The 27,307-nt window shown below is 46.0% G+C and overlaps 3 protein-coding genes across 5 annotated transcripts; 2 read left to right on the forward strand and 1 right to left on the reverse strand.

Annotated features, from left to right (window-relative positions):
* The first annotated feature begins 1,033 nt into the window (after positions 1-1,033).
* On the forward strand, positions 1,034-15,985 carry wdr90 (WD repeat domain 90). Its single transcript, XM_017466194.3, has 42 exons — positions 1,034-1,336; positions 1,641-1,732; positions 2,186-2,362; positions 2,635-2,773; positions 3,339-3,509; positions 3,607-3,733; positions 3,902-3,975; positions 4,077-4,189; positions 4,304-4,537; positions 4,685-4,750; positions 4,863-4,931; positions 5,208-5,318; positions 5,410-5,555; positions 5,632-5,689; positions 5,838-5,956; positions 6,111-6,272; positions 6,367-6,497; positions 6,584-6,700; positions 6,826-7,061; positions 7,158-7,303; positions 7,407-7,537; positions 7,628-7,758; positions 7,941-8,102; positions 8,182-8,310; positions 8,445-8,578; positions 8,719-8,792; positions 10,823-10,951; positions 11,082-11,320; positions 11,467-11,569; positions 11,673-11,794; positions 11,907-12,063; positions 12,157-12,347; positions 12,427-12,595; positions 12,726-12,849; positions 13,074-13,245; positions 13,425-13,547; positions 14,174-14,354; positions 14,558-14,688; positions 14,815-14,961; positions 15,071-15,190; positions 15,286-15,370; positions 15,453-15,985. The coding sequence occupies exons 1-42, from the start codon at positions 1,321-1,323 to the stop codon at positions 15,605-15,607; spliced, it is 5,613 nt and encodes a 1,870-aa protein (XP_017321683.1). The 5' UTR covers positions 1,034-1,320; the 3' UTR covers positions 15,608-15,985.
* A 279-nt stretch (positions 15,986-16,264) lies between these two features.
* On the forward strand, positions 16,265-23,270 carry rhot2 (ras homolog family member T2). Of its 3 annotated transcripts, none has more exons than XM_053677893.1 (19): positions 16,265-16,712; positions 17,863-17,921; positions 18,089-18,170; positions 18,257-18,300; positions 18,408-18,461; positions 18,539-18,591; positions 18,954-19,062; positions 19,151-19,252; positions 19,368-19,466; positions 19,672-19,780; positions 20,241-20,361; positions 20,438-20,522; positions 20,601-20,746; positions 20,884-20,984; positions 21,076-21,206; positions 21,294-21,374; positions 21,496-21,618; positions 22,019-22,227; positions 22,509-23,270. In XM_053677893.1, the coding sequence occupies exons 1-19, from the start codon at positions 16,670-16,672 to the stop codon at positions 22,624-22,626; spliced, it is 1,869 nt and encodes a 622-aa protein (XP_053533868.1). In that variant the 5' UTR covers positions 16,265-16,669; the 3' UTR covers positions 22,627-23,270. The 3 variants fall into 3 exon arrangements, with proteins under 3 accessions (XP_053533868.1, XP_017321695.1, XP_053533915.1); XM_017466206.3 differs by having other exon boundaries at positions 16,415-16,712; positions 22,016-22,227; XM_053677940.1 differs by having other exon boundaries at positions 16,416-16,712; positions 18,920-19,062; positions 22,016-22,227.
* Positions 23,271-26,136: 2,866 nt separating this feature from the next.
* On the reverse strand, positions 26,137-27,128 carry LOC108264572 (histone H1.0). The gene has a single exon (XM_047150374.2). The coding sequence runs from the start codon at positions 26,855-26,857 to the stop codon at positions 26,186-26,188; it is 672 nt and encodes a 223-aa protein (XP_047006330.1). The 5' UTR covers positions 26,858-27,128; the 3' UTR covers positions 26,137-26,185.
* Positions 27,129-27,307: the final 179 nt, after the last annotated feature.

Raw genomic sequence — 27,307 nt, forward strand, 5'->3', positions numbered from 1 at the left:
CCAAGATACAGCTCCTCATACTACTTTATTCAGCTGAAGACCAATGGAGGACTTACTATCCCATGTGAAGGAGTTGTTACCATAGTGAGAGCTGCGGAAATGCATCTCAAAGAACTAACGGACATCAATGTCCTACCAAGTCTTGGCAGATATTGGAGCCAGGGGTGTGTTTGGAAATGGCATGGCAGACGATGCTGCTGAAACTCAAGATGGCACTGACAATCATACCGTCTACCTGATCAGGCTTCTGGTAGAAGTATTCTGCACTCTAAGACATCATCACATTGCCCGACTTCAGAACCTTGGATTAAATCGATCAGTGAGACAGACCCTGAATAGGACTGTTATCTTTCTAGAACGGTGAACTGTATATACACTCATTTAAATGACGGGTTTTACATCCATTTTTGCATGTGAGTACTGATCAGATGAATATCATAATACAGCTTGGTTTCATTTAACAATATGAACATGAAAATAAAAATGTGATCAATACAATAGCTAAAGGTAGTCTGTAAAGTCACTTGGAAGGTTGTATCACAAGGTAGTGCCTGAGAAATGTGTGGGATTTTTGTCTGAATGTTTTGAATCTATTACTTATTAACCAACCCGGATGGCTTGTATTACATAAGTTAGTCTCTTTGCTGAGGTCCTTGAAGTATATACAGACATTCTGTAATCATTTTTCCCCCTCCATTTTCAAATGTTATACACTGTCATGCAAACATTTATTTATTTTTTAAAATTACAAATCATATCAGTAATGGATAATTTAATAAAATGCACTTATATGTACATGTTAATTAAATGGTCAAGAGACTGCTTGATTAGAATGAATGGGAATTAAATTCTGCAGATTGAACCTCCGTGTGTCCATGAAACACTGAGCAAGATGGCGGCCAGGAATCCCGCGTACGGCCATTCCAGTGTAGTTCTATTTCACTGGTTTTAACCATTATTCTTCTTGGACTACATTACCCATGACTTTGGACTACATTACCGCGAGTGATGTTTCCGGTTTGACGTTTTCGTCATGACGTTGGGCAGCGGCGGCTGCTGCAGCGGGAGAAGTTGATTTATCAACAACGGGCGCCTGACAACCATAAACATCAACTTAAACTGACTTTAAAGTGATTAAATTAGTACTTTATGTTATGTAAATAAGGTATAACTGAACGTGGAGGCAATAGGGAGCACAAATGGACGTCGTCAAGGAATTAAAAAATGTTTTTGTTGCATGTTGTAGTTAGCTAGAGGGCTAATTGTGTGTGTAGTAGTCACCAGGTGATGTGTTACTTTCTGCTTTAGTATCAGGGATTAATGATGGCTTCCAAAGGTAAGTCTCTCTTCTCCTATTCAGTTTCTTTTCATCTCTCTCTCTCTCTCTCTCTCTCTCTCTCTCTCTCTCTCTCTCTCTCTCTCTCTCTCTCTCACACTCACTTACACTCACACACACACACACACACACTCTGGAGCTCATCCTCATTTCCTCAATTTCCTGGTATATGTATTTATGTTTATTTCTGATTAATAAACAAATTTACAAAAATTGAATCCCCTGCCGAAGGTTTTGTTTTTCTGTGTGTTCTCCGTAAATAAAGTGTATCGTTGTTATTATTGTATGATATTTCTCCCTCCAGTGTGGCAGCATCCTTACGTAAACCTATTTAAACATGTGAAGCTGGAGGAATGGAGGAAAGCCAGCAAAGACGGAGACGTCACAACCTATATGGTAAAAAAACCCAAAACAAAAATAAACCTCTTCTATACTCAACACTTAAAGCTAACTTGACCTGTAATCATTATATTTAGTTTAATGATCTAAAGATTAAAAACAAGAACTGAAATTTACAATATTCTCAGGCTAGTTGAGTTATTTAAGGCGGAGGTTCTCAACCAGCTAGATTAAAGGCAGGCTAAGCTCCGCCTCTCCCCAGCAAAAAGAAACTACAGAGGGAGAGGGAACGTGGGGTTTTTCCATTTATGCACATTCTATTTGAAAAGCAATAAAATACACAGAGTAACCAAATTATGCCCCCTTCCGATCCCCTCCCGAGCCCCCACTGATTTAAGGCTATTGTTTTGGGGGGAGGGGGGGTTTGGGCCTGGAAACTAGCCCTGCCCCTAATCTCAATCACATCCTCAGCTCCCCCCCCACCCCCTTTTTTTTTTTTGGTCACGGTAGGACAAGACGCTGAAGTGCACCGTGTTCCGCATCCGTGGTTCAGTTCCAGCCAGCAACTACATCCTGATTCCCAAAACCAGCAGCCAGTCGCTGGGACTCACAGGCCGTTACCTGTACCTGCTCTTCAGACCCTGTCCCAATAAACACTTCGTAGTGCACTTGGACGTGGCGGCTGAGGTGAGCGCGTTGACAGAAGATTTCCAAGCAGATTTCTCTTTGAAAGTGCTTTTCACAGTTACTAAACTGCATTCTGCTACACGAAATAATAATAATAATGCTCACAAACCATATATACAGGTTTCTATGGTTACTATCGGTTACCAGATACTGTCAGAGAATGATGGATTGAGTTGAGAAGTGATTCAGGAAGTGTAACATGAAATGGAGTCATGGATAAAGGGTTGTTTGTTGTTGTATCTTTTCTCTCTCTCTCTCTCTCTCGCTCTCAGGAGGGTCGTGTGATTCGTGTGTCGTTCTCCAACCTGTTTAAGGAGTTTAAATCCACAGCAACATGGCTTCAGTTCCCCTTCCTGTGTGCAGCTGCACCTGGCTCTGTGTATGAGAGCACAGCCAAGACCACCAAACATGGTACACGCGTGCTAAATATAACACTTGCATCACTTCACCTTATTTGCACCAGTTATTGATTGTGCCGTCAAACTCAGGGTGAAAAGCATATAGTCCAGATGTAACATGGAATTTTATAAGGACATGGAAACTTTAAGGCTGGTTTTCAGTTTTCCCTCCAGGCTGGCTAGCCACCCATCCAACAGCCTGATTATAAGGCAGATAATGCCGTTCTTGGTGTGTTAAACACATCCTTGAGTGTGGTGTTTTAGACTGGTTTTCAATGGTCACTCCTGGCTGGCTCACCACAAATGTAATAGTCTGATTATAAGTCAGTTAATGCCACTCGTGGCTGTGTTAAAGTCCTTGGGTGCATTCTCATGCAGACCCCTGTAGTCTTTTCAGTGTTTGCTCCTGGCTGGCTCACCAAAATTCTGAGGCAAATAATGGACGTCTTTGCATTTTAAAGTCCTTGGGTGTCTAGTTATGCATAGCTTTTTTTTAGGCTGGCTCACTACAAATGTGTCTTGCCAAAACAGGTCCTGATGGAACATTTAGTAGCTAACATGGCTGTCTGTGTTTTCAGGTCTGGTGGGTCCAGCCCCGGTGGGTGTGCGCTGGACGTGCCTGGCGATGGACCTGCGTTACGTGCTTTCTGTCTACCTGAACAGAACACACAGCCACTTGAAGAGCATCAAACTGTGTGCCAACATGGCCGTCAAAAATGTAGTCACCAGCGACCTGATGTTGGAGCCTGGTACACGCTCATACTCACGTTAAAACTGATACGCAAAACAAAGTGTTTTACAGTGTTGTCTCTTTTCTAATCATGCTCTCATGCTACGTGACTGCAGGTCTGTCGTTTTCAGAGTTCCGGCAGGCAGGCGTGGTGCTGCCTGAGGGCACGGCCCCGATGCCCAGGGACATGTGCTTCCCTGTGCCAAAAGGCAGCAGCTGGCATCAGCTCTACGATTACATCAGGTATGCCACACGCCTGCATATCAGTATTTGTTCACACGTAATGTTGCGGAACAGCTGTACAAGTTTGTTCTTGATGTCACTTAATAAAAAAACGATCGGGTGAATTTTCATTAAATGTTCCATTTAAACGTGTGAAATTAAAACATGATGCGGTGTGTGTTTTTGCAGATTCCCCTCTGACGGTCCAAAGATGCCATTTGACTCCATACAGAAAGGACAGGATGCTCAAGCCCCAATTCCACGTAAGTGTTAAACACACAGACGTACTACACATGAGTGTATAGTAATTGTGCTAATAATTCCTGGTTTAATATGTTGTAACCCCCCCGCCACTCCTTTGTAGAAGAACCTCTGGATGACAAAAGTCCATATCGAGAGGAGAGTCGCAGCGTGGACATCAGCAAGCCAGTGCAGGACCGCGTCTCCCTCATCCAACAGATCACCACACCCAAACCCGTGAATCTTGACTTCACTTCCTGTTTATATTTCACCAATTATCAGAAACTAAGATGTAATGTATTAGGATACTGGAACTGAATCACTTTTCTTTGTGTGTGTGTTTCTGTGTAGCGTGCTAAGCAGCGCTCACTGCTGCAAACCTCCAGTCTGCCCGAGCTCGCCACAGTGCCCTCCGGAGACGTATGCAGCCCCAGATCTACAGGTCATGGGTCACAGAGCGAGGAGGAGGAGGAGGAGGAAGAAGACGGCAGGGTCGTGTGTGATGACGGAGACAGCGTGCATGTGTACGCTCACTACGAGGACGATGACATCAGCGCCCGTTCAACAGACAGCGATGAAGTGGCAGTGAGTGACTCAGTGGCCTGTGTGTGTGTGTGTGTGTGTGTGTGTGTGTGTGTGTGTGTGTGTGTGTGGGGTCTCCTTCGTCATTTGTTTTCATTGGACTCAAAGTGCAGAACGTGTGTTTTTATCACGAGTGCCTTTTGTGTTTAGGTGTTCAACGCAGCTGTTCCTCGTCCGCGTCCTCTGCCTTCAACTAAACCAGCAAAGCAGCGAAGTGTGAGATGAGATGCAGCACTTAATGTAAAATCATACATAGAAACAGTCTAGAGTGTTTGATAACATTTTTGATGAAGTGTGTGTGTGTGTGTGTTGTGATCGGTCTTAGCAGAAGCTGCACCCTGACCCTATACTGAAGCTGAGCAGAATCGTTGGATTTGGTGGCGCAACAGTGAGATGTGTGAGTGAGACAACACCACACACACACACACACACACACACACACACACACAAACACACACACAAATGTGTTTGTATATGTATATATGTGTATATATATCCAAATCTCTCTCTGTCACTCTCTGTCTCTCACTCTCGGTCTCTCACTCTCTGTCTCTTTGTCTTTATCTCTCTCTGTTTCCCTCTCTGTCTCTCCCTCTCTGTCATTCTCTCTGTCTTTGTCTCTCTCTGTCGCTGTCTGTCTTTCTCTCGCTCTCTTTTTCTCTCTCTCTCTCAGGCTGTGTGGGCTCGTGACGGAGAAGAGGTGGTGTATCCGTGTCACGCCATCATCGTCAGTATGAAAGTCTCATCTGGTCAACAGCGCTTTTTCATCGGCCACACCGATAAAGTGTGTAACATCACAAACACACAATATAGTGTCTTGGTGTGGGACAGATGCGGAGCGGTTAATGCGTATACTGTGTGTGTTTGTGTCTCAGGTGTCAGCTCTGGCTCTGAACTCCAGTTCGTCTCTGTTGGTGTCGGCTCAGACGGGAACACACTGCCTGCTCCGGCTCTGGAACTATAGCCAGGGAGAGGCGCTAACAGTTATTAAAACAAGCACTCACTCACTGCATTCACTCAGGTACTCAGACCCACAAACACACACAGACTAGACGTTTTGTTTAGGCTTACTAAAATGCATTGGGTTGTGTGTCCAGTTTGTCCTGTGGCGGCGGGGTTCTGTGTGGAGTCGGTAAAGACAGCCATAACAAAACCGTGAGTGTTGCTTCACATCATACGCACAAACACCATGAACTTATAAACAGATAAATATTTACCTGGCCTGACAGACCACGCATCTGGGAGGGAGGCGTTTGCTTCCTGGGGAGATATAACTAAAGTTTGTGTGTGTGTGTGTGTGTAGACAGTTGTGGTGTGGAACACACAGCGCGCTCTCAAAGGAGGTGTTGTCTCAATTGTGGCTAAAGCTCACACAGATGTCGACATCCAGACCATGAAGATAGCCTTTTTCAATGACACGCGGTACAAATACTCTCTCTCTCTGTCTCTCTCTCTCACACACACACACACACACACACACACACACCTGCTACTCCACGGTACGCATGTGTTTTGTATACACGTGTCTGCATGTCCTTTCGTATTTACTGTACGCTCGCCTGTTTGTGTCGTGTAGCATGGTGTCCTGCGGAGCAGGGAACGTCCGCTTGTGGCGTGTACGCGGCCGTTCTTTGCGCTCATGCCCCGTTAATCTGGGACAGTATCACAGCCTGGAGTTTACCGACCTCGACTTCGAGCAGGGATGCGCTCCGGGGCGAGAGCCGGACGAGCGCACACTGTGAGGACGTGCACTCACTCACACATTATTATTATTATTATTATTATTATTATTATAAAGAGTGTGTTGTAATTAGTGTGTGTGGGTTTCGCAGCTTTGTCAGCAGTAGGAGTGGCCACATCCTGGAGATTGACTATGTCTCGGTGACGATTCGGAACATCCGGAGGCTCCTCCCATCTCAGCAAAGCCACACCCACTGCAGAGAGAAGCAGACCTTCAGTACAGGTGAGGCAGTCAAGGAGGTTATGCATTTATATATACTGTAATATTATGTCTTTACAAGCATTGTGTGTGTGTGTGTGTGTGTGTAGGGCCAGGTATTGCAGTGAACAGCATCAGTGTGTGCAGCGCGTTCTGCGCGACTGGCTCAGCGGATGGCTTCCTGCGTCTCTGGCCTCTCGACTTCTCCTCTGTCTTCCTGGAGGCGGGTCAGTACCAGTTGTCAGTCTCCAACTCACTGAACTTTTATAACATTCAACCTTTCAGGGTTTTTTTTTTTTTGTGTGTGTGTGTGTGTGTGTGTGTGTGTGTGTGTGTGTGTGTGTGTGTGTAGAACATGAAGGGCCAGTTAGTCTGGTGTGCATATCTTCTGACGGTCTGAGTGTCCTGGCGGCCACCAGCACAGGAAACCTGGGCTATCTGGACGTCGGTAGTCACGGTTACCGCACGCTGATGAGGTCGCACATGGACGCGGTGCTGGGCTTCAGCGTGGACGGAACCCGGCGCCGGATCACCACGGCGTCCCGTGACGGCACGGTCCGTATCTGGGATGTGGACTCCACTCAGCAGGTTTGCTTCCGTCCGTTTATTGTGCGCACGCTCCATTCCAGGAAGTCGGTGCTGCATCGTGAAGAAAAAAACATTTCTCTTTCGTTCTCTGTGTAGCTGTACGACTTTGTATCTGATGATCATAACGACGCCCCGTCTTCAGTGGCGTTCCATCCCAGGATGCCCATCTTCGCCTGCGGGTCCAGCTCGGGAACCGTCAGAGTGTTTGACATCCCCACGTCCAGCTTACTAGCACAACACAGGTACGTTGTAGGAACATTACATATAAGAACATGCCTAGTGTCATGCCACACACCTCGTATCCATTGCAGCGTGATTTCGTTCAGTAGATTTGTGTCGTTTCAGACAGCACCGGGGTGCGGTGGTGGGCCTGGTGTTTTCTCCCGATGGTGAACGCATGTACAGCGCTGGCTCTCTGGGATACCTCGCTCTCTATGACTCTTCCCAACCGGAATATAATGTCCACCGCGTGCTAGGTTAATCCGCATTACACGGACTAACCCTGTAATACCGCGATATTGAATTCACTTCACACGGCTAACGCTGGTGTTAATTCTGTCGTAAAGGTAACATGGTGGCGCGAGGTACGGATCGAGGCCCGGATGCTTTGGCTGTGAGTGCGGATAGTAAACGCCTGGCGTTTGTCGGTCCCACGGAATACACCGTAACCGTCGCGGATACACGTTCGCTCGACGAGGTACACCTAACTATTAATTAACAAAAGCAAGAACAACAGGTCTTAGCATTCACCCTTGAGGAACACCTTTTAAGGGGTCCAAGCACCAAAGGTGCTGGTTGGTTATTGTTGTTCGATTTATTATAAATAACGTACTGTGTAACTTAATAATAATATTACATTGTTAACGTTTTGTGTTTGAGTTACTACGTGTGGACGTGAGCGTATTAGACGTCGAGAGCACAACACTGGATTCGGCGTTAAAGGTGTGTTTCTCGCCGTCCTCCCTGTCCCACCTGCTCGTCACCACTTCATCCAATAAGATCCTGTGGCTCAACAGTAACACAGGCAGGCTGCTGAGAGAGGTGAGGGAGATGTGCAGCGCTTGTTTATCTGTTTATTTAGTCTTTTCTGTTTTGAAAAATAACTGTTCTACGTATACAGATATCTGAGGCGCACAAGGATCAGTGCTCGTCTTTGTCTGTCAGTGAAGACGGACGCTACCTGCTCACTGCCGGACACAACACGGTGAAGGTCTGGGACTACAACATGAAACTGGATGTCAAGTCACAGGTGTGTGTGTGTGCATTGTTTGTGAAAGGTGCCAATAATTGTGGAGGATACTTTATAATCATTATATAACCAGCAGCACCTGCTAGAGGAGAAGAAAGCATGTAATAGTTGGAAAAACTGTCTGTGTATTACAGGTGTTCATCGGTCACTCAGAGCCCATTAGACAGGTGAGCTTCACCCCTGACCAGATGGGTGTGGTTTCAGTGGGTGACGCCATCTTTTTCTGGGACTTCCTGGGCCATCATCCACAGGAAGTGCCTACCTGCAGGTAAGTTCCCTCCACTTACCGTATTTTGAAAAATATGATCTCACTTTATCCTGAGTATCAACTTATTATTATTATTATTATTATTATTATTTTATTTTTTTTTTACCTTCTCAATTGTTCTCTCTTATTTTCCACCCCAGTCTCAGACCACCAGTATCCTCCGTCTCTCTTCCTAGAGCAGGGAAAGACCAGAGCAGCTCTCCTCCGAAGACAGGTGAATGTCCAACGTGGCTTTTCGGTTTCTTGGTAACGTCACAAGTTGTTAGGGGAAAATAATCAACTTCAAGCGTAACTCTGCTTCACATCGTTGATTATTTTCCTATAACAGCAAGCCTCACCATGTTTAATTCGTTACGTATTACACACTGCCCTACTGTGTAATTAACAGAACAGGAGCATTAAAGAAATTAGATGATCACCGACTCATTCACAGTTGACAATTACCAGACTCACTCACACTTACCTGATTCACTCACCTGACTCACTCATTTACATATATTCATTTAGCGGACGCTTTTTTCCAAAGCCACTTACAAATGAGGAAATACAAGCAAAGCAATATATCAAGCGGAAAACAATACAAGCAGTGCTACCATGCAAGATCTTTTAATTGAGTTCTAGAAAAGTAAAGTGAACAGAGTAGAGGTGTGGGAGCCAGAGTCATTTTTAAGGTTATTTTTAAGGATAATGTGAGGTTGGCATTTTATGGGTTAGTTAAGTGCTCACGGAAGAGGTGGGTCTTTAGCTGTTTTTTGAAGATAGCTTTAGCTGTTGGAAGTTCATTCCACCACTGAGGGACGGTTAGTTTGAAGGTTCTGGAAGGAAACCTTGAGCCACGCTGAATATGCACTACTAAGCTTCGGTCATTAATCGATTGCAGGTTGCGTGAGGGAACGTAATGCTTCTGGAGAGTGTTGAGGTAGGGGGGTGCTGTTCCAGACAAGGTCTTGTACGTGAGCATAAAGGCTTTGAATTTGATACGGGCGGCTACAGGAAGACAGTGGAGGGAGATGAAGAGGGGTGTGACCCACTCGCACTCACCTGACTCACTCACACACAACTGACTTCCTCACATTCATCTTATTCACTCACTTGCTACCTACTGACTCAGTGAACTGACTCATTCACTGACCTGACTTATTTACAATCAACACATTCACTCACACTTAAATGATTGACTTGCACTCAACTGACCCACTCACATTCACCTGATTGACTGTCACTCACCTGACTCACTCAACTGACTCACTCACACTCACATGACTCACTCAACTGACTCACTCACATTCACCTGATTCACTCAACTGATTCCCTCACGCTCACCTGACTCTCACCTGATACACTCACATGACTCACTCACATGACTCACTCAACTGATTCCCTCACACTCACCTGATTGACTGATTGACTGTCACTCACCTGACTCACTCACATTTACATGACTCACTCAAGTGACTCACTCACATTCACCTGATTGACCATCACTCACCTGACTCACCCACACTCACATGATTCACTCAACTGATTCCCACACACTCACCTGACCCACTCAACTGACTCACTCACACTCACCTGACTCTCACCTGACTCACTCACACTCACATGACTAACTCAACTGACTCACTCACATTCACCTGATTGACTGTCACTCACCTGACACTCACATTTACATGACTCACTCAAGTGACTCACTCACATTCACCTGACTGACCATCACTCACCTGACTCACCCACACCCACATGATTCACTCAGCTGATTCCCTCACTCTCACCTGACTCTCACCTGACACACTCACATGACTCACTCAACTGATTCCCACACACTCACTTGACTCACTCAACTGACTCACTCACACTCACCTGACTCTCACCTGACTCACTCACACTCACATGGCTAACTCAACTGACTCACTCACATTCACCTGATTGACTGTCACTCACCTGACACTCACATTTACGTGACTCACTCACATTCACCTGACTGACCATCACTCACCTGACTCACCCACACTCACATGATTCACTCAACTGATATCCTCACACTCACCTGACTCTCACCTGACACACTCACATGACTCACTCAACTGATTCCCACACACTCACCTGACACACTCACCTGACTCTCACCCGACACACTCACACGATTCACTCACCTGACTCGCTCACACTCACATGACTCCCTCACTGTAAATCACATTTTGGCATAAAATTTTGACACTTTGATCATCTGACTCATTCCTTCAGTGGCTGTGAAACACAGCGAGGTGGCATTTAACGGATTGTCCAGCGGGATGCCCCGACAGGCGGCGCCTCTTCCCTCCTCACCTCCGCCCATTTTAGAAGTTATCGCCAGAGAGAAGGCGGGGCATGAGTGTAAGCAGGCTACTTTCATCCCCACTAGTGTGTGTCGCTAGCTGTGTTTGTGAGACCTCAGCTTAAACGATGATCGACTTTATTAGTAAACAGTGTGATTTCAGATGTGACGTGTCTTTTTTTGGAACAGCTTCATCTTTCCTGTCAGTCACTGACTACGTCGAAGAGGTGCGACCCAGCCCCGACCGTTCCCCTGCTCCTAGACACGCCTCTGTCCTACGAGTCACTGAGAGGGGCGGAGCCACAAAATCAGTCACTGCTCCGGTCGGTCAGATCGCAGTGGAGGAAAACGGAGAGGAGGAGAAGCCGATCCGTCCAGACTGTTACAAACACTTTACACCTCGTTATAAAACGTCTGCTCTTGACCCGGTACACTTTTTTTTTTTTCTCTTCATTGAAACATTTGGCCATTTTTGACTATTAAATGACTGTAAAAAACAGTACGAGCGGACCAGCCGAGATACTTGCTGAATGAATGACTGACTGACTCGCTTTCTCCTCCTCTTTTCTTTCAGAGTGCTGTAACTCCACCTCCAGGCCAAGAAGGCCTTAGCCTCAAAGCTGTGATTGGTTACAATGGCAATGGGCGGAGCAACATGGTCTGGAATCCAGACACAGGTGAGCAGCACATCACATACCTTTATCATATTTGCGCTTAGCCCTGACTGCAGATGTGTGTTTGAGTAGAACACGGTGTGTGCCCATGTTCTTGGTCCTGTAGGTCTGTTCGTGTACTCCTGTGGGTGTGTGGTGGTGGTGGAGAATCTCCACAACGGTTCTCAGAGGCACTGGCTTGGCCACAGCGAGGAGATCTCGACCCTCGCCATAACGCACGATGCGCAGGTTGTGCCGTAGCAAGCGGTCTTATTTGAAGAACATTTTTCAATCCAAGTATTTTAATATTCACAGAAGCACAATAATAGTGTGATAATAAAACACGTGCTGTTTTATCTAGACCGTGGCCTCTGCGTCAGGAGGCGAGGCGTCGTCCAAGAGCCTCATTTGCATATGGAACGTTCAAGACGGATCACGCAGAAGTAGCGTTTTGTACCACAAGGGCTCGGTGCAGAGTCTGGCTTTCTCCAGAGACGACCTCTACTTCCTGTCCGTAGGTGGGGTCAGACGACATTGCTTTCTTTGTCCTATTTGTGAATGAATGTTAAACGATATTAAAATTATAGCAAGATCATCTGTGGTGCGTGCAGGCGATTTTGAGGAGTCGGCGGTGGCACTGTGGAGCACGCACTCGTTCGAGCTGCTCTGTTCGATCAGTGTGAGCGTCCCACTGCACGAGGCGGCATTCTGCCCGAGCGGCGCCAGCCAACTGGCGTACGTCGGCTCCGGCGTCGTCTTTTTCTGCCGCATACGTACACAAGGCCGTGGAGCGGAGCTACAGGTACGCGCACACTACAGGTAAGCGCAGTGGCCACGCCTCCTTCACAGAGACCGTGTAACACTTCTCCTTCTCCTTCTAGGTCCAAACCATGGGTTTGCCAGAGGAGATCGGCGAGGCTGAGGTCACCTCGCTTTGTTACGATGCTAACTTCATCCTGTACACTGGGACGAACAGTGGCCGTGTGTGTGTGTGGGACTGCAACACACACCGCTGCTTCATGACCTGGGAGGCTGATGATGGTGAAATCGGTGAGGGAAACATCTCAGTGTCTGTGTGTCCATCAGAGGTTGAGAACTAATCCGGTGTGTTTATATCTGTCTCTACAGGAATTTCTACACACTTTGCTCGCTCAGACCGTTGTGTGTTTTTTGTGTGTAGGTGTGCTGCTGTGTCGTGGTAACAGGCTGCTCACTGGCAGTAACAGCAAGAAGTTAAAACTGTGGTCAGTGACCGCAGTGCAAAATCTGAGACCTTCGAACTCCGAGACGAGCAGCAAGCGCTGGTAAAAAATATATAAATAAAAACGTACACAACCGCTGTGTCTAAAATAATACAAGTAAACACGTTGGCCTTCTTTTATTTTCTCTGGAGTTATTAGCTGAGCTTTAGCTGTAGTTGAGTTTCACCCCCAACTTCATTTCTTAACAAATTCAATATCAGATTTATATTAAAGCAACAAGCATTGTCTGATCTGTCTCCCCCCCATAACATTGTCCTGCCAATCAGTGATGCTAAAGTGCTACTAGAGCAGGAGATGATGCTGGATGGCACAGTGGTGAGCGCAGCGTTTGATGATGTCATGGATATGGGAATTGTGGGTACAACTGCTGGAACGCTGTGGTACATAAACTGGAGAGACAACACCAGTATACGCCTAATCAGTGGCCATAAAAGCAAGGTACACACACACACACACACACACACACACACACACACACACAAAATAACAACAAAATGACTTGGGTATGAAAGGCACTGCATTGTTATTGTTGACCTGTCTTTTTAATCACATCTACACATTGTGTGTGTGTGTGTGTGTGTGTGTGTGTGTGTGTGTGTGTGTGTGTGTGTGTGTAGGTGAACGGCGTGGTATGTAGTCCAGATGAGCATCACTTCGTCACCTGCGGGGCTGATGGTAGCGTGAGAGTGTGGGCGTTGCCTAGCAACGAGCTACTGGTCCAGTTTCAGGTTCTCAACCAGGTAAACACCGGGGTCGTTACCGCCCAAGCCAAACACGAGGGTCGTTACCGCCCAAGCCAAACACGGAGGTCGTTACCGCCCAAGCCAAACACGGGGGTCGTTACCGCCCAAGCCAAACACGGGGGTCGTTACCGCCCAAGCCAAACACGGGGGTCGTTACCGCCCAAGCCAAACACGGGGGGGTCGTTACCGCCCAAGCCAAACACGGGGGGGTCGTTACCGCCCAAGCCAAACACGGGGGGGTCGTTACCGCCCAAGCCAAACACGGGGGGTCGTTACCGCCCAAGCCAAACACGGGGGGTGGTTACCGCCCAAGCCAAACACGGGGGGTGGTTACCGCCCAAGCCAAACACGGGGGTCGTTACCGCCCAAGCCAAACACGGGGGTCGTTACCGCCAAGGCCAAACACGGGGGTCGTTACCGCCCAAGCCAAACACGGGGGGTCGTTACCGCCAAGGCCAAACACGGGGGTCGTTACCGCCCAAGCCAAACAGCGGGGTGGTTACCGACCAAGCCAAACAGCGAGGTGGTTACCGCCCAAGCCAAACAATGTAATATCTAATATTATTTCCCAGAACCTGTAATAGTCTGAAGTTCAGTGTTATATACTGAAGTGTTTCTTTCAGAGCTGCGAGTGTGTGTGTTGGAGCCCAGCAGCAGGAGCGTGTGAGCTTGACATGGTTGGGCGTGTAGCCGGAGGCTACAGCGACGGCTCTGTGCGGATCTTCAGCGCAGCTTCGGCCGAGATGGAACTCAAACTGCAGCCTCACCAAAGCGCTGTGAGCGCACTGCAGTACTCGCACCACGGTGAGCTCAGGTTTACAGCACGAGGTTCGCTTTAATGGAAGTACAAGACCAAATCACAGGATTATACTGTTTATACTGATTCTAATAAGTTATCGTTTCTATAGTAACAATTTGTAACAGGCAGTTTTTGCGTTTTACCATGTGGGAAGGTCTTCAGGACAGAGGTGTATGTTGTGTGTGTTGATCCTCGACCTCGTTTGCAGGTCAGGTGTTGCTTTCAGGAGGACGAGACGGCGTCATTGCAGTGAGCAGCCCATCAACAGGAGCCTCCTTGCGCATCATCAGTGACCAGAAGGGGGCGCCGATCAGCGCTATACAGTGCACAGGCAAACAGGTTAGAAAGCAGTAGGGATGATGAACAGAACATGTAGAAGAGTGTAGAACGTGTGTTTAACATGAATGTAACATATCTAAGAATCAGATTCATTTTATCGGCCATTTAATAAATCATCATGAACAGTATAAGGAGTACGGTCTGGAGGGAAACGAGCTCTGGCTGGCCGTCAGCGCCGACCGCCGCGTCAGCATCTGGGCATCTGATTGGGCCAAGGACAAATGCGAGCTCTTGGATTGGCTGACGTTTCCTGCTCCTGCCCCTCCTAGTCAGGTAATCAGCGCAAACAGCTGAGAGAGAGAGGAGGAGATATCCATGTGCGCTCTCTTCTCATCCAATAAACTGACTCGATTGTTGTTGTTTTTTTGCCTTGTCCAATCAGGACGCAGCGAGCTTGCCGCCCAGTCTGGCAGCGTTCAGCCCCACAGAGAGGGGAGTAGTGGTTTACACGGGGTATGCTGCTCAGAAAGAACTCTCCTTCTACTGCCTGAAAAAGAAACAGGTATACACACAGAGAGAGAGAGAGAGCTAGTGTTTGATTGATTTCGGATTTCACTACTACATTAAACATTTTTGTCTGTCTCGGTTTTGTGCTAGGTGATGAGAACGGTGTCTCTCCTGGACTGGGCTCTGTCTCTCAGCCTGTGTTTTAGAGGAAGACTGCTCGCTGTCGGATCAAACCGTGAGTCATGTTAAGAGTCCGTGCTCCTGACAGAAAACTTCACTGTATCAACAGTTACAGACTTTGTGTGTGTGTGTTGCAGAGCGTGTGCTGAAGCTGATCGACTCGTCCAGCGGCCGTTTTCAGGATTTCACATGGCACAGCGACTCCGTTCACCACTGCAGCTTCAGCCAATCAGGAACTCTGTTCTCTGCAGCACATGGAGAGGTCTTTTTGTGGAGCCTGAGAGGCCTGTGACTCTCTCACACACACACGCACACACACTCACACAGCAGTGGTATCGCAAATAAGATGCATGGTCAACACTAATCCATTTAACGTCCATTAGCATAGTTACTCTCTTACCACACAATCTCTACACACACACACACACACACACACACACACACACACACACACACACACGCGCACTACTTGAGACCAAGCCTGGACCTTTGTTCTTAGTTTTATTCCCGTTTGTCCAACCAGTCAAATTCTTCGCTTCTCAATGTCTATGTGTGTGTATTTAGTTACTTCTGCTATTGTATTTTATCGCAGTTTAGTTGAGGTTTATATTTTAGAAAAATGTTTGAACACTTTTTTTTTATGTTTTTAAATAAACATCCTAAATAAGAACTATCTGCCTTTTTTATTTTTGATTTCTGTCCACAGTCAAGGGACAGAAACCTGCTCGTTTACCTCAGATAACTTCAGATGATTTTCTCCAGATGAGAAAATTCAGATAATGCAACGTCATATTAATCACGTGACGCTTTTTGGAACAGTCCAAATGTTTCATGGGGGGTGGGGTTGAGTGAATGGGAGCTAAAATTAATTTTTTTTTTGTAACCTATAATGGATTAGTCATGGAAAATTATGTTTTAAAAGTGGGATTCACACATTAATGCAACATTTTATTATTATTATTTTATTTTTTTAAGATTTCTGACCTATATTTGAAGGTAAACTGTCATGTAACCTGGAACAGACAGAAATACTGTGTTATTAACGTTGTTATTTCTCTGAAATGTTTGCGCATGACACTTTTTTTATTTACATATTTATATCAAATGTAGTTGAACTATTCTTTGACAGACTGTATAATGTGAACAGAGTTTATGGTTGCAGCCGGTAGGCGAGCGAGTGATTTGACCGGAAGTGGGCGTTGTGTTTCAACTGGAACCGGAAGTGAAGCTGCAGTGCGTCTGTGTGTATATGTGTGTCTCCTTGGACGGAATGGGTCAGAAAGGAATACTACGTGCAGTTTAATAACTCATTCAAAAACACAATCACTGTTTTAATTAATTGATAAATAAATGAATGAAAATGAAACGCGACGTCCGGATTCTGCTGTTAGGGGAACGTGAGTAGCTTATTTTTTTTTTTATATTCGCTAACGTGTACACCTGGGCTAGTTAGCTCACTAGCTATTACTGTTCGAATTTTTTTTTACACTAATATAACAAGCAGAAACGAGATTTAACATAATTAGATGCAACTGGTTAGCACCCGAGCTGATTTTACTAACCGGAATAGCCTAGCTTTGATTTAAACAGCGGTTAACGTGAGCGAAGTTTTGAATTCAACTTGTCGGGTTCAGTCCCAATTACATCTGCGGTCCCTGTTCAGGTGCACTCACAAGTCGTGCCTTCCGCGCCCTGCGTAGTGCACTTCACAGACTGTACATGTGGATTTGGGCGTAGCATGAGAGTCGGATATTTTGTATTTGGTTGGTTGGTTTGAACTCGGAAAAAATATATAATTTTATTTAATTTAGTTTTTATAGCTTTTGACGCCTTTTTATTTGTATTTTAACCACATTTTTTTGTTAAAGCGTTGAGAAATATTTTGAAGGCGGGTTTTTTTTTAAGCTAACGTCTAACTAGCTCGCAAGCTAACGCTGTCATAAAATGTCAGAAAATACACCTGCTGTTACTGTAACATTTATTTATGTACACATATATATTTTTTTATCTAACTTTTTTGCCCTAACAAAGCGAGAGCTCGAGCCTCACCTGAAGCCGCGTACTACTGTACTAACCAGCACGCTAACTCGTTATCTTGCGCACTATTTTCCCGCACTACTTAGTAGAGTAGTATGCGGCTTCAGCACTAGCTTGTGGTTGTATCCCAAACGCTCGGCTCTGTGCCGAATAGCGCTCTAGCTAGTGTACAAGAAACCGTTAGTTCTCCCCAGATCTAGTGCACTTAATAGGGATTCTGGAGCCGTTTGGGACATAGCCTACCTGGGGCGTTTTCCTCGTTAGTGTTGATTGTACACTTATCTTTACAGTTTGTAATCTGTTCAATAACGTTTGCTTAAAAGTTAGTGACACAAGAAGGCTTATCACCATGAGTGCTTATAGAAAGATGGTGTTTTATAACTTTGTGTCGCTTTTTATTTGGGTAGTCTTTTATTCAAAGAATAATAATTATTATTATAATAATAATAATAACTCACTTTCAGTATCAATTTCAACGTTTTGTTTTTAATCTGTCTCTCTTTCCTCTAGCCAAAGTGGGGAAGACGTCTCTCATTATGTCCCTGGTAGGAGAGGAGTTCCCAGAGGAGGTGACTTGACTGAACTCCTAAAAGTCCACTCCTAATAAAGCATCATTTATTTATTTATTTATTTATTTATTTATTTATTTATTTATTTATTTTAAAATTTAATTGTATTTTTTTTTTTTTTGCGTGACTCTAAATCTCTGACTGTGAATGTCTGTGTAATCGGTTAGGTTCCTCTCCGGGCCGAGGAGATCACCATACCTGCAGACGTCACGCCTGAGAAAGTGCCGACGCACATAGTGGACTACTCCGGTAAGCATGCGCACGTGTGTCTTGAGTCTTGGGTGGTGTGCGTGGAATTGTGCGTGCTCTGCAATAGTCTGTGGTTTTGTGTGCAGAGAGCGAGCAGACGGAAGAAGTGCTGCACAACGAGATCGTTAAGGTAAACGCCGCTCGGTCGTGATTAAAGCCTTTGCCGTCGACGCTCAGCACAGAGCTGGTGTTTTTCTCTTCTGCAAGTCTCTGAGCTTGTTGCGATCTTCCTTTCAGGCGAATGTGGTGTGTGTGGTGTACGACGTCACGCAAGAGGAAACCATCGACAAGGTACCTCGTGCTCTCTCGCCTCGTCTTTCTTTAATCCCTCCTCATGACAGCGGTTTTACACTGTTTATTTCCGGCAGATCCGGACAAAATGGATTCCGCTTGTGAATGGCGAGGCCGAAAAAGGCAGCAAGTAAGAACCGTGGTCACGTTCTCTCTCTCTCTCTCTCTCTCTCTCTCTCTCTCTCTCTCTCTCTCTCACACTCACACACACACACACACACACACACACACCTGAATTTCACATTTTGTTTACGTACCTGTAGTCCAAGATATCAACATTCAAAACCAGGGGGTGGAGCTGGATCTGCGATCTGATCTAACTCCTCCTAATCCTAATCTTACCCACACAACGCTGTCTCGTTGGCTCGACTCGGCCCATAGTAGGAGGAGCCAGATCTGGTCCGGAAATAGACTCCACCCACCGGAAATAAATCCAGACGACGTTCTCGTCTTCCCAGAGTCTTATTACTCGGAACTCTCGCGTTTGCGCAGGATTCCCATCATCCTAGTGGGCAACAAATCCGACCTGCGCTCCGGAAGCTCCATGGAAGCCATCCTGCCGATCATGAACCAGTTCTCAGAGATCGAGACGTGCGTCGAGGTGAGAACAAACCGACACACACGCACACATTTACACTTTAATGATGGTGCGTTTCGGATATTTATTTTTTCTCTCCTCTCCATGCTAGTGCTCAGCTAAGAACCTGAAAAACATCTCCGAGCTTTTCTACTATGCTCAGAAAGCTGTGCTGCACCCGACAGCACCGCTCTATGATCCTGAGGACAAACAGGTACGCACGCACACACACCCACACACCAGAAGTCAACAACATGAACAGTGTGCAGAATAAAAAAAAAACCCTCAAGTTTCCAAATACTGAACCGTCACTGTGTGTGTGTGTGTAGTTGAAGCCGCTGTGCGTCCGTGCGCTCAGTCGAATCTTCAGCATATCCGATCAAGACAATGATCGGATCCTCAGTGACTCTGAACTCAATAGCTTTCAGGTAAGAGTGCGTGCGTTATAATGCTATAACGTGCAAAATAATGGACGACGACAGAATCAGTGTAATTCCCTTCTTTGTTTTTTTTTGTTTTTTTTTGTTTTTTTTTGTTTTTTTTAAGTAGTAGTAATAAAGTCCCGGATTAGTGGTGGTGGGTTTTTTTTTTTACATCATGTGACTGTGCGCACGTGTGTTTGTGTGTGTGCAGAAATCCTGTTTTGGGAACCCATTGGCCGCTCAGGCTCTGGAAGACGTGAAAACAGTCGTATGGAAGAACACCAGCGACGGCGTGCAGGACAGCGGCCTGACTCTTAATGGTAACACACACACACACACACACACACACGGTACACCTAACATACACACCCAGTTAAACTAGATGCCGATTCTAAAACGTAGTCACAAGTAGAGGTCGAGCCATGCGATAGTGGATTTTACTGATACCGGTGACTACGTCGGACTAACTGTACCGTTAAAACGTACTGTACTTTTTAAAATGAAATTAATATATATGAACTATTATTAAATATTAACGAACATAAAAGATAAACATCCAAACTGAACCAAAAAGTTACGCTCGGAATAACGAATAAAAAAAAAAAACAGACATCCAAAATAAACCCTTCAAATAACGCAACAAAATTAGTCAGCGGTCATTTTTCTTTCTTTCGCCTCTAGAGGCCGCTCTCGTACCGCGTAGCGACAGCGTGCCGCGTATCTGAAACTCCTTCGAATCTCTCCTGAAAAACAGTCCGCGCTCTGACCCGCCGTTCGCAGGTTTCCTTTTCCTGAACACGCTGTTCATCCAGAGAGGACGTCACGAGACCACGTGGACCATCCTGCGCAAGTTCGGCTACGACGACACGCTCGAGCTGACCGACGACTACCTCTATCCGCCGTGAGTTCCGTTTTATCGTCATTTTCCAGCGAAGCGTCCACGACGGATTTAATTAAACGCGTGTTTGCATTCCCAGGCTGCGCGTGCCTGTCGGTTGTACGACAGAGCTGAACCATCTCGGCTACCAGTTCCTCCAGCGGCTCTTCGAAAAGTACGATGAGGTAATGAGCGAGGGGAGGGGGGAACCTTTTTTTATCACATGTGCAGCGATATTGATTTCTCTGTATGTTCTGGACCAGGATAAGGACTCTGCTCTTTCGCCAGCGGAGCTGAAGAACCTGTTCGCCGTGTTTCCCTACACGCCCTGGTCTGAGTCGGTGTACAGTAGCGTCCCCACAACAGAGGACAACTACATCTCTCTGCGCGGCTACCTCTGCCAGTGGACGTGAGTCGAACCGGAGTCTTGTAATATAGTACACGATGGATGGCAGACCACAACGGGGAAACCGTGGCAACCGTGTTTTTAAGTCTTCGTTTTGCGACACTTCCCTGATCTCGTATCGCCCTTTTTTATTTCTGCAGGTTGTCGGCGTACCTGGGCGTCCACAGGTGTCTCGAGCATCTGGGGTACCTCGGTTATCCAATCCTGATGGAGCAGGACTCTCAGACATCAGCCATCACTGGTACACATATACACAGTCTCACAACATTTAGGTAACATAAAGGTCATTTAAAGTAGAGTAACTCTGTGTTTATATGTTGTAAACGTCTCAGTAACCAGAGAGAAGGCGTCAGACCTGGAGAAAGGACAGACGCAGCGCTCGGTGTTCCTCTGCAAGGTGATTGGACCACGCGGGACGGGAAAGTCCGCCTTCTTGAAAGCCTTTCTCGGGCGGAGCCTCACGGTGAGGGAGCCTGACTTATCAGATTATTACCGCCATCGTTTTCAAGTGTATTAGTCATTTTTGTAAACGTATAAACCTGTGTTTCAGGGTGACGAGCACCACCCGGGCGCCTTCTCTCTCTACACGATCAACACCGTCTCCGTCTCCAACCAGGAGAAATACCTCATCGTAAGTGCCACACGTGTTCGTTCTGTGCCGCTTTGTTTCGTCACGTTACCAGGCTCGGGTTTAAGTCATGTAATGATGTAACGATGTACCGCTTCCTGCTTCGTGCCTCCATTTCCTGTAGCTGGAGGAAGTGGACGTCGAAGCGGAGTTCCTGAAAGCGGCTGACGCCACGTGCGACGTCGCCTGTCTGATGTATGACGTCAGCGATCCCGACTCGTTCAACTACTGCGCTAGTATATACAAGGTACACACACACACGCACGCACGCACGTGTATGTATAATATATGAAGTGTTTTATTCCTCTCACACCACAGCAGTTTGTCAACAATTAATTAAAATAACACGTCAGATTTTTATTATCCGTTTAGTTATGTTCAATTTTGCTTGTGAAACAAGTTCATTCCTCTACTCACTTATGTTATAGCAGGTGTAAAGTCGTCGTCATCGTCCCCCCGACACTAGTGACTCCTTACATACACATACATGTTTATTATTCGCCTTAGATCACGTGGCACCTAGATCACGTGATCGAGTTGTCGCTATAGAAACGATAACATGTTAAAAAGGACTGCGTTAATAAAAAAGCAGTGAATCGCCTTCCAGAAGTGAATTGTGTGTGGTGGTGTGTATGTCTCTGCAGCAGCACTACATGGCGAGCGGCGTGCCGTGCGTAGTGGTAGGATCCAAAGCCGACCTGCCCGAGGTGAAGCAGCACCACGGAATGAGTCCGGCCGAGTTCTGCTACAAGCACAGACTCCCTACGCCGCTTGGGTTCAGCGCGCTCGACACGCACAGCAACACGCACAGCAACACGCACATCTACAGCAAGCTCGCCTGGGCCGCCATGTATCCGTACGTTCTCTCTCTCTCTCTCTCTCTCATACTCACTCACTCACACACATGCCAGGATGTGTAAAAGGGAATAAACCCACTCTAGTGATTCTCTAGTGACCGGAACAGTAAAATGAGGGTGCCATTACTTTTTTCCCAGCGGACTTGGATGTTAACTCGGCAGCGAAGCGTTGCCATGATTTACATGTATGACTCAAAGCCGGTCGATCAAGGTTCACGGTGGTCTTCCTGTTTTTACGAACGAATGTGATTGACGAGTGTCGGTCATTTCCTGTCCGCAGGCACCTGAACGGTTCGGACACGAACAGCGCGTCCTTCTGGCTGCGTGTGACCCTCGGAGCTCTCGGCGCCAGTCTGCTGGGATTCGCCGTCTACAGAGCCTTCAGCAGGCACAAATAAAACACACACACACGCACGAATACATACATACCACCAACTGACTCTGTTCAGCTGCTCCTTCTCAGTCACACACACGAGCACAGTTCCTGCGCTATTGGTCCAACATATGTTAAGCGGGAGAATGAACTTTGACCTCTTTCACCTTAGTGTATTTGACCTGAGCCCTGTGAGTCGAGACCCTCACGCACACCACTCAGCGTCAGTAAGACTGTGTGTGTGTGTGTGTGTGTGTGTGTGTGTGTGTAAGAGAGAAAGACCGACAGTTATTTTTGGCATATATTTATAGGAAGCAGATGGTCACTGTATTATAATAACAGGCAGTAAAAGGTCCAAAAAAAGACTTTTCCATATATATATATCTCTATAATTATTATTTTTTTGAACCGGTTTAGAAAAGAGAGACGTCACCTCAGGTCTCTGCGTGTCATTAATTTTGTATAGTCGCTTTCAAAGCCTGTAGCAATCAATTACAGGTTGCTGATACTGGAATTCACACACACACTCATGAATGGTCCAACACAGACATGTCCTCTTATGAATAATTTTTTAAATTATGGCACATCAAAGCCGCTGTGTTCAACAAATATATTTTGTAATAAATGTTTTTTTTTTTTTTTTTTTTTCTCCTCCACTTTGTAAGCACAGATCGTGTTTTTTTGTTTGTTTTTGTTTTTTGTGACACACACACAGGCTTTTAGGCAGAAAACAAAAAAGATAAATGGCAGAGAGCTGACACCAGGAATCAAGAAAATACCTCTAGCCCTGAAAGGCTGCATTAGGAATTGTAACGGGAAATGAACCCCGGCGAGTGTCTCACATTGTTCTAAAGCACAGGCACAATTGGCAGCCCTTGAATTGCGTATGTTCTTGGCTGCTGTGGATTGTTCAGGCAGCTCACCACCGTTAACACACAACACAAGTTTACCAAGTGTGAAAAAAGGTTTATCTCAGCATGGACGGGGTGGGGGGACAAAACCACATGCTTTACATGTGAAAATAAAAACATGCAAATAAATTAATCACATGGGATATTTAAAAAAACAACAACATGAAAATAAACTCATGTAAGTGTACAAGCAGGTTAATAAATCCAGCATTAAAAAAAAAATCAAACAAACATAAAAGTATGGAAAAAAGTGATTCAAATATATGCAATAAAAATGTGCTAAAAGAATCACGTGGAAATAAAAGCGCAAAAAAGAACTGCAAAGAATCAAGTGAATGACTCGATGTGATAGATCCATGCAAATAAAAGAATCAAATAAATTATTTTTGTGAATAAACATCACGTGAAAATAAAATGATCTGTGTGAAAATATAACCTGTGCAGTTAATAAATCATGGGGGGGGGGGTCACGTGCAAATACTGTGAGGGGAAATTGTCTCGTTGAAACGTTCATCTTCCCGTCCAATGAGATTCAATTCTTCACTCGTTCATTCACGTTTCCGTCGAAGACGCGTAATGCTCAGGTACCATTCGCAGAGAAGCAGCCCGATACGGTGATGCTCCCACCACCGTGCTTCACTGTTAGTATGATGTGCTTGGGATCTTTCTCACAAGGCTTCTTTCTCCAAACATGAACAGCTCAATTATCTGCAAACAGTTCTGCATCTCTGTGCTTCTTTTGTAGCCACCGCTGTTAGGGAATACCGTTACCATGGAGGAGTGCACTTGGTCTGCAACAATTAGGAAGGTGGTACAGTACGTGTCATAGTATCATTCACATGAATGCCAGGACCCAAGGTTTCCCAGCAGAACATTGCCCCAGAGCGTCACACTTCCTCCACCAGCTTGCCTTCTTCCCATAGTGCATCCTGGTGCTATTTCTTCCCCAGGTAACCGACATGTACACTCACCCGGCCGTCCACATGATGCAAAAGAAAACGTGATTTATCACACCATGCCATGTTCTTACATTGGTCCAGTTCTGATGCTCACGTGCCCATTGTAAGAGCTTTCGTTGGTGGACAGGGGGTCAACATGTCACTCTGACCTGTCTGCAACTACGCAGCAAGCTGTGATGCACTGTGTGTTCAGACTCCTGTCTGTCAGAGCCAGCATGAACTTTTTCAGTAGTTTGTGTTACAGTAGCACTTCTGTTGGATCGGACCAGACGGGCTAGCCTTCCCTCCCCAGTGAGGTTTGGGTGGCCGTGACCATGTCGCCGGTTCACAGTTTGTCCTTCCCTGTACCACTTTTTGGTAAGTACTAACCACTGCATCCTGGGGGAACACCCCACAAGACCTGCCGTTTTGGAGACGCTCGGACCTAGTCGTCTAGCCATCACACTATGGTCCTTGTAGGCTGAAGGTCGCTCAGATGCTTCCGCTCGCCCATTTCCAACACATCAACTTCGAAAACTGACTCCTCACTTGCTGCCTAATAAATATATCCCACCGCTTGACAGGTGCCATTATAACAAAATAATCAACGTTATTCACGTCACCTCTTGGTGTTAATTTAATGTTATGGCTGATCGGTCTATTCGCCAATTAATTTAACAAATAAATAAAAAAATTAATGTAATCAAATAATTTGAATGAATTTGTGTGAAAATATAATCACGTGCATTACATGTTACGTGTGAGACGTGTATTGTTAACCACACCTGTAAACGTGCATATTCACGTGATCATCACTCTTTGATAGGCTACAAATATTATATTACATTAGGCTGTAGTAATTTTTTTTCCCCCACTGTACTGGTGTGGGCGTGGTTAGCGAGGACTGTCGTCATGGAAACACGCCCAGACACTAAACCGGTTGCATCGCAAGATGGCTCCCTATTGGACCGACAGTGCACTGCTTAGGACCCTCCAGCTTTTATTTTCCTTCCCTATGTAGTGCACTTACTTCCAAACTGAAGCGCCGGTTAGGATTGAACCTGTGCCCCTCAGTCTAGTGCATTATGAATGATGATCTAAATAAATAAATATACTGCTGGCTATATCCGGTTCATTCTCTCTGTCAGTAAGCTAACTGCAGCATCCTACTCGAACTCTGACTAGTACAACACACACACACACACACACACACACACACACACACAGGTTTAAAAGAGGAGAAAAGTTTATTGTTGTACAGTATAAATGTGTCCGAACAAGTTGTTATTATTACACGAATATATGCTAATGTAGTTTACAACAACCTGACAAACATGATTAGTGTTAAGACCTCCTTCATCTGATGCTCCACCGTCAAGAGAAGTCATTTATTTATTCAAAATGATAATAATAATAATGATTAAAAAGCATGTATTTGAGTGTAGTTTTAGCTCCTTTCATCAAGTCCAATAGTGCAATAGGTGACGGCAGGAAGTGTAAAAAAAAAAAAAAAAAATTACAAAAAAATTCAGGTCGCCACAAAGAGCTTACATCCTAACAGACTAACATTACTAATAATAATAATAATAATAATAATAGACCAAAAAACTAATCCTCAAAAAAGTCTATTTACAGTTTTTTGTGTGTGTGTGTGTGTGTGTGTGTGTGTGTGTGTGTGTGTGTGTGTTTTCTTTTTTGAGTCCATGTCATTGGGCTAACTTTGTTCTCTTTGAAGTCACTTCTTCTTCGCCGTTTTCTTGCTCGCCGTCTTGGCTTTGGGTTTCTTGGCCGCAGTCTTCACCTTCTTCTGCTTGGCGGCTGTTTTCGGTTTCTTCACCGCCTTCTTGACCTTCACCGGAGACTTCTTCTTCCTCTCCGCCGCCGCCGCTGTCTTTTTGTTCACTTTCTTCTCGCTCGCCGCTGCTCTGCTCTTCTTCGCCTTGCCCGGGGACTTGGCGGCCACTTTTTTGGGTTTGGGAGCTTTCTTGGGTTTGGCGGCTGCGGCTTTGGGTTTCTTGGCTTTCACGGCGGCTTTGGGTTTCTTCTTCGCCGCTGCCGACGTCGGCTGTTTCTTCGTCGTGGTCGGCTTCTTCTTCGTCGTGGTCGGCTCCTCGGCTTTGGCGAGCTTGAAAGAGCCCGAGGCTCCGATGCCTTTGGTGTGGCGCAGGAACCCGGTGGCGACGAGCCTCTTGAGCGCCAGTTTAATCTGCGCATCGGCGTTGTCTCCCACTTTGTAGTGGCTCTTCACGTACTTCTGGATGGACTGACGCGACGCGCCGCCGCGACTTTTATCCGCCACCACCGCCGCCTGGATCATGTCCGAGTATTTCGGGTGCGATGTCGCTTTCTTCGGTGATTTCGCCTTCTTGGCTTTAGCCGCTGCCGGAGCCGCTGCCGTTTCCGCCATGGTTTTAACGAGTCCTGATATAGAAATATATATATCCTATATGTGTAATAAATACAAACGCGTCTCGCACTGTCAGAACTCCAAGAACGTAAGCAAACCGGCACGCGCAGATCAGAAACTTTTTATCAAATAATGATAATAATAATAATAATAATAATAATAATAATAATAATAATAATCACGTCACGACAGTCCCGTTATCAAAGTGTGCCGCGTCCTGCAAGTGTGTGTGTGTATAAGTGTGTGTGTATATATGTGTGAGTGTGTGTTACGTGCACGGTAGGAAGTCTAATGAAGCCTCGGCGCGGACGTGATTGAGAACACCAACGGCCAGCAAGCTGAGTGAGCGTGCTTCCATGAAACCCGCGCGCTCCGGTTTGTGTTTGTTGTCGCCCGAACTCGCGCCGAATTCACGCGGCCCGCCACCGCACGAGCTCCGCCGACCATCCG

Source organism: Ictalurus punctatus, chromosome 1 (assembly GCF_001660625.3).
Source record: "Ictalurus punctatus breed USDA103 chromosome 1, Coco_2.0, whole genome shotgun sequence".
In the NCBI taxonomy this organism is placed as follows: domain Eukaryota; kingdom Metazoa; phylum Chordata; class Actinopteri; order Siluriformes; family Ictaluridae; genus Ictalurus; species Ictalurus punctatus.

Bases quoted from the DNA above. Each gene is read 5' to 3' on its own strand.
- LOC108264572 (XM_047150374.2), bottom strand. From the start codon at position 26,857: ATGGCGGAAACGGCAGCGGCTCCGGCAGCGGCTAAAGCCAAGAAGGCG.
- rhot2 (XM_017466206.3), top strand. From the start codon at position 16,670: ATGAAAATGAAACGCGACGTCCGGATTCTGCTGTTAGGGGAAC. The intron at 20,362-20,437 runs GTGAGTTCCGTT...TTGCATTCCCAG, and splicing joins GACGACTACCTCTATCCGCC to GCTGCGCGTGCCTGTCGGTT. The intron at 21,375-21,495 runs GTAAGTGCCACA...CATTTCCTGTAG, and splicing joins ACCAGGAGAAATACCTCATC to CTGGAGGAAGTGGACGTCGA.
- wdr90 (XM_017466194.3), top strand. The intron at 7,538-7,627 runs GTTAATCCGCAT...TCTGTCGTAAAG, and splicing joins TAATGTCCACCGCGTGCTAG to GTAACATGGTGGCGCGAGGT. The intron at 8,793-10,822 runs GTGAATGTCCAA...TCATTCCTTCAG, and splicing joins CAGCTCTCCTCCGAAGACAG to TGGCTGTGAAACACAGCGAG.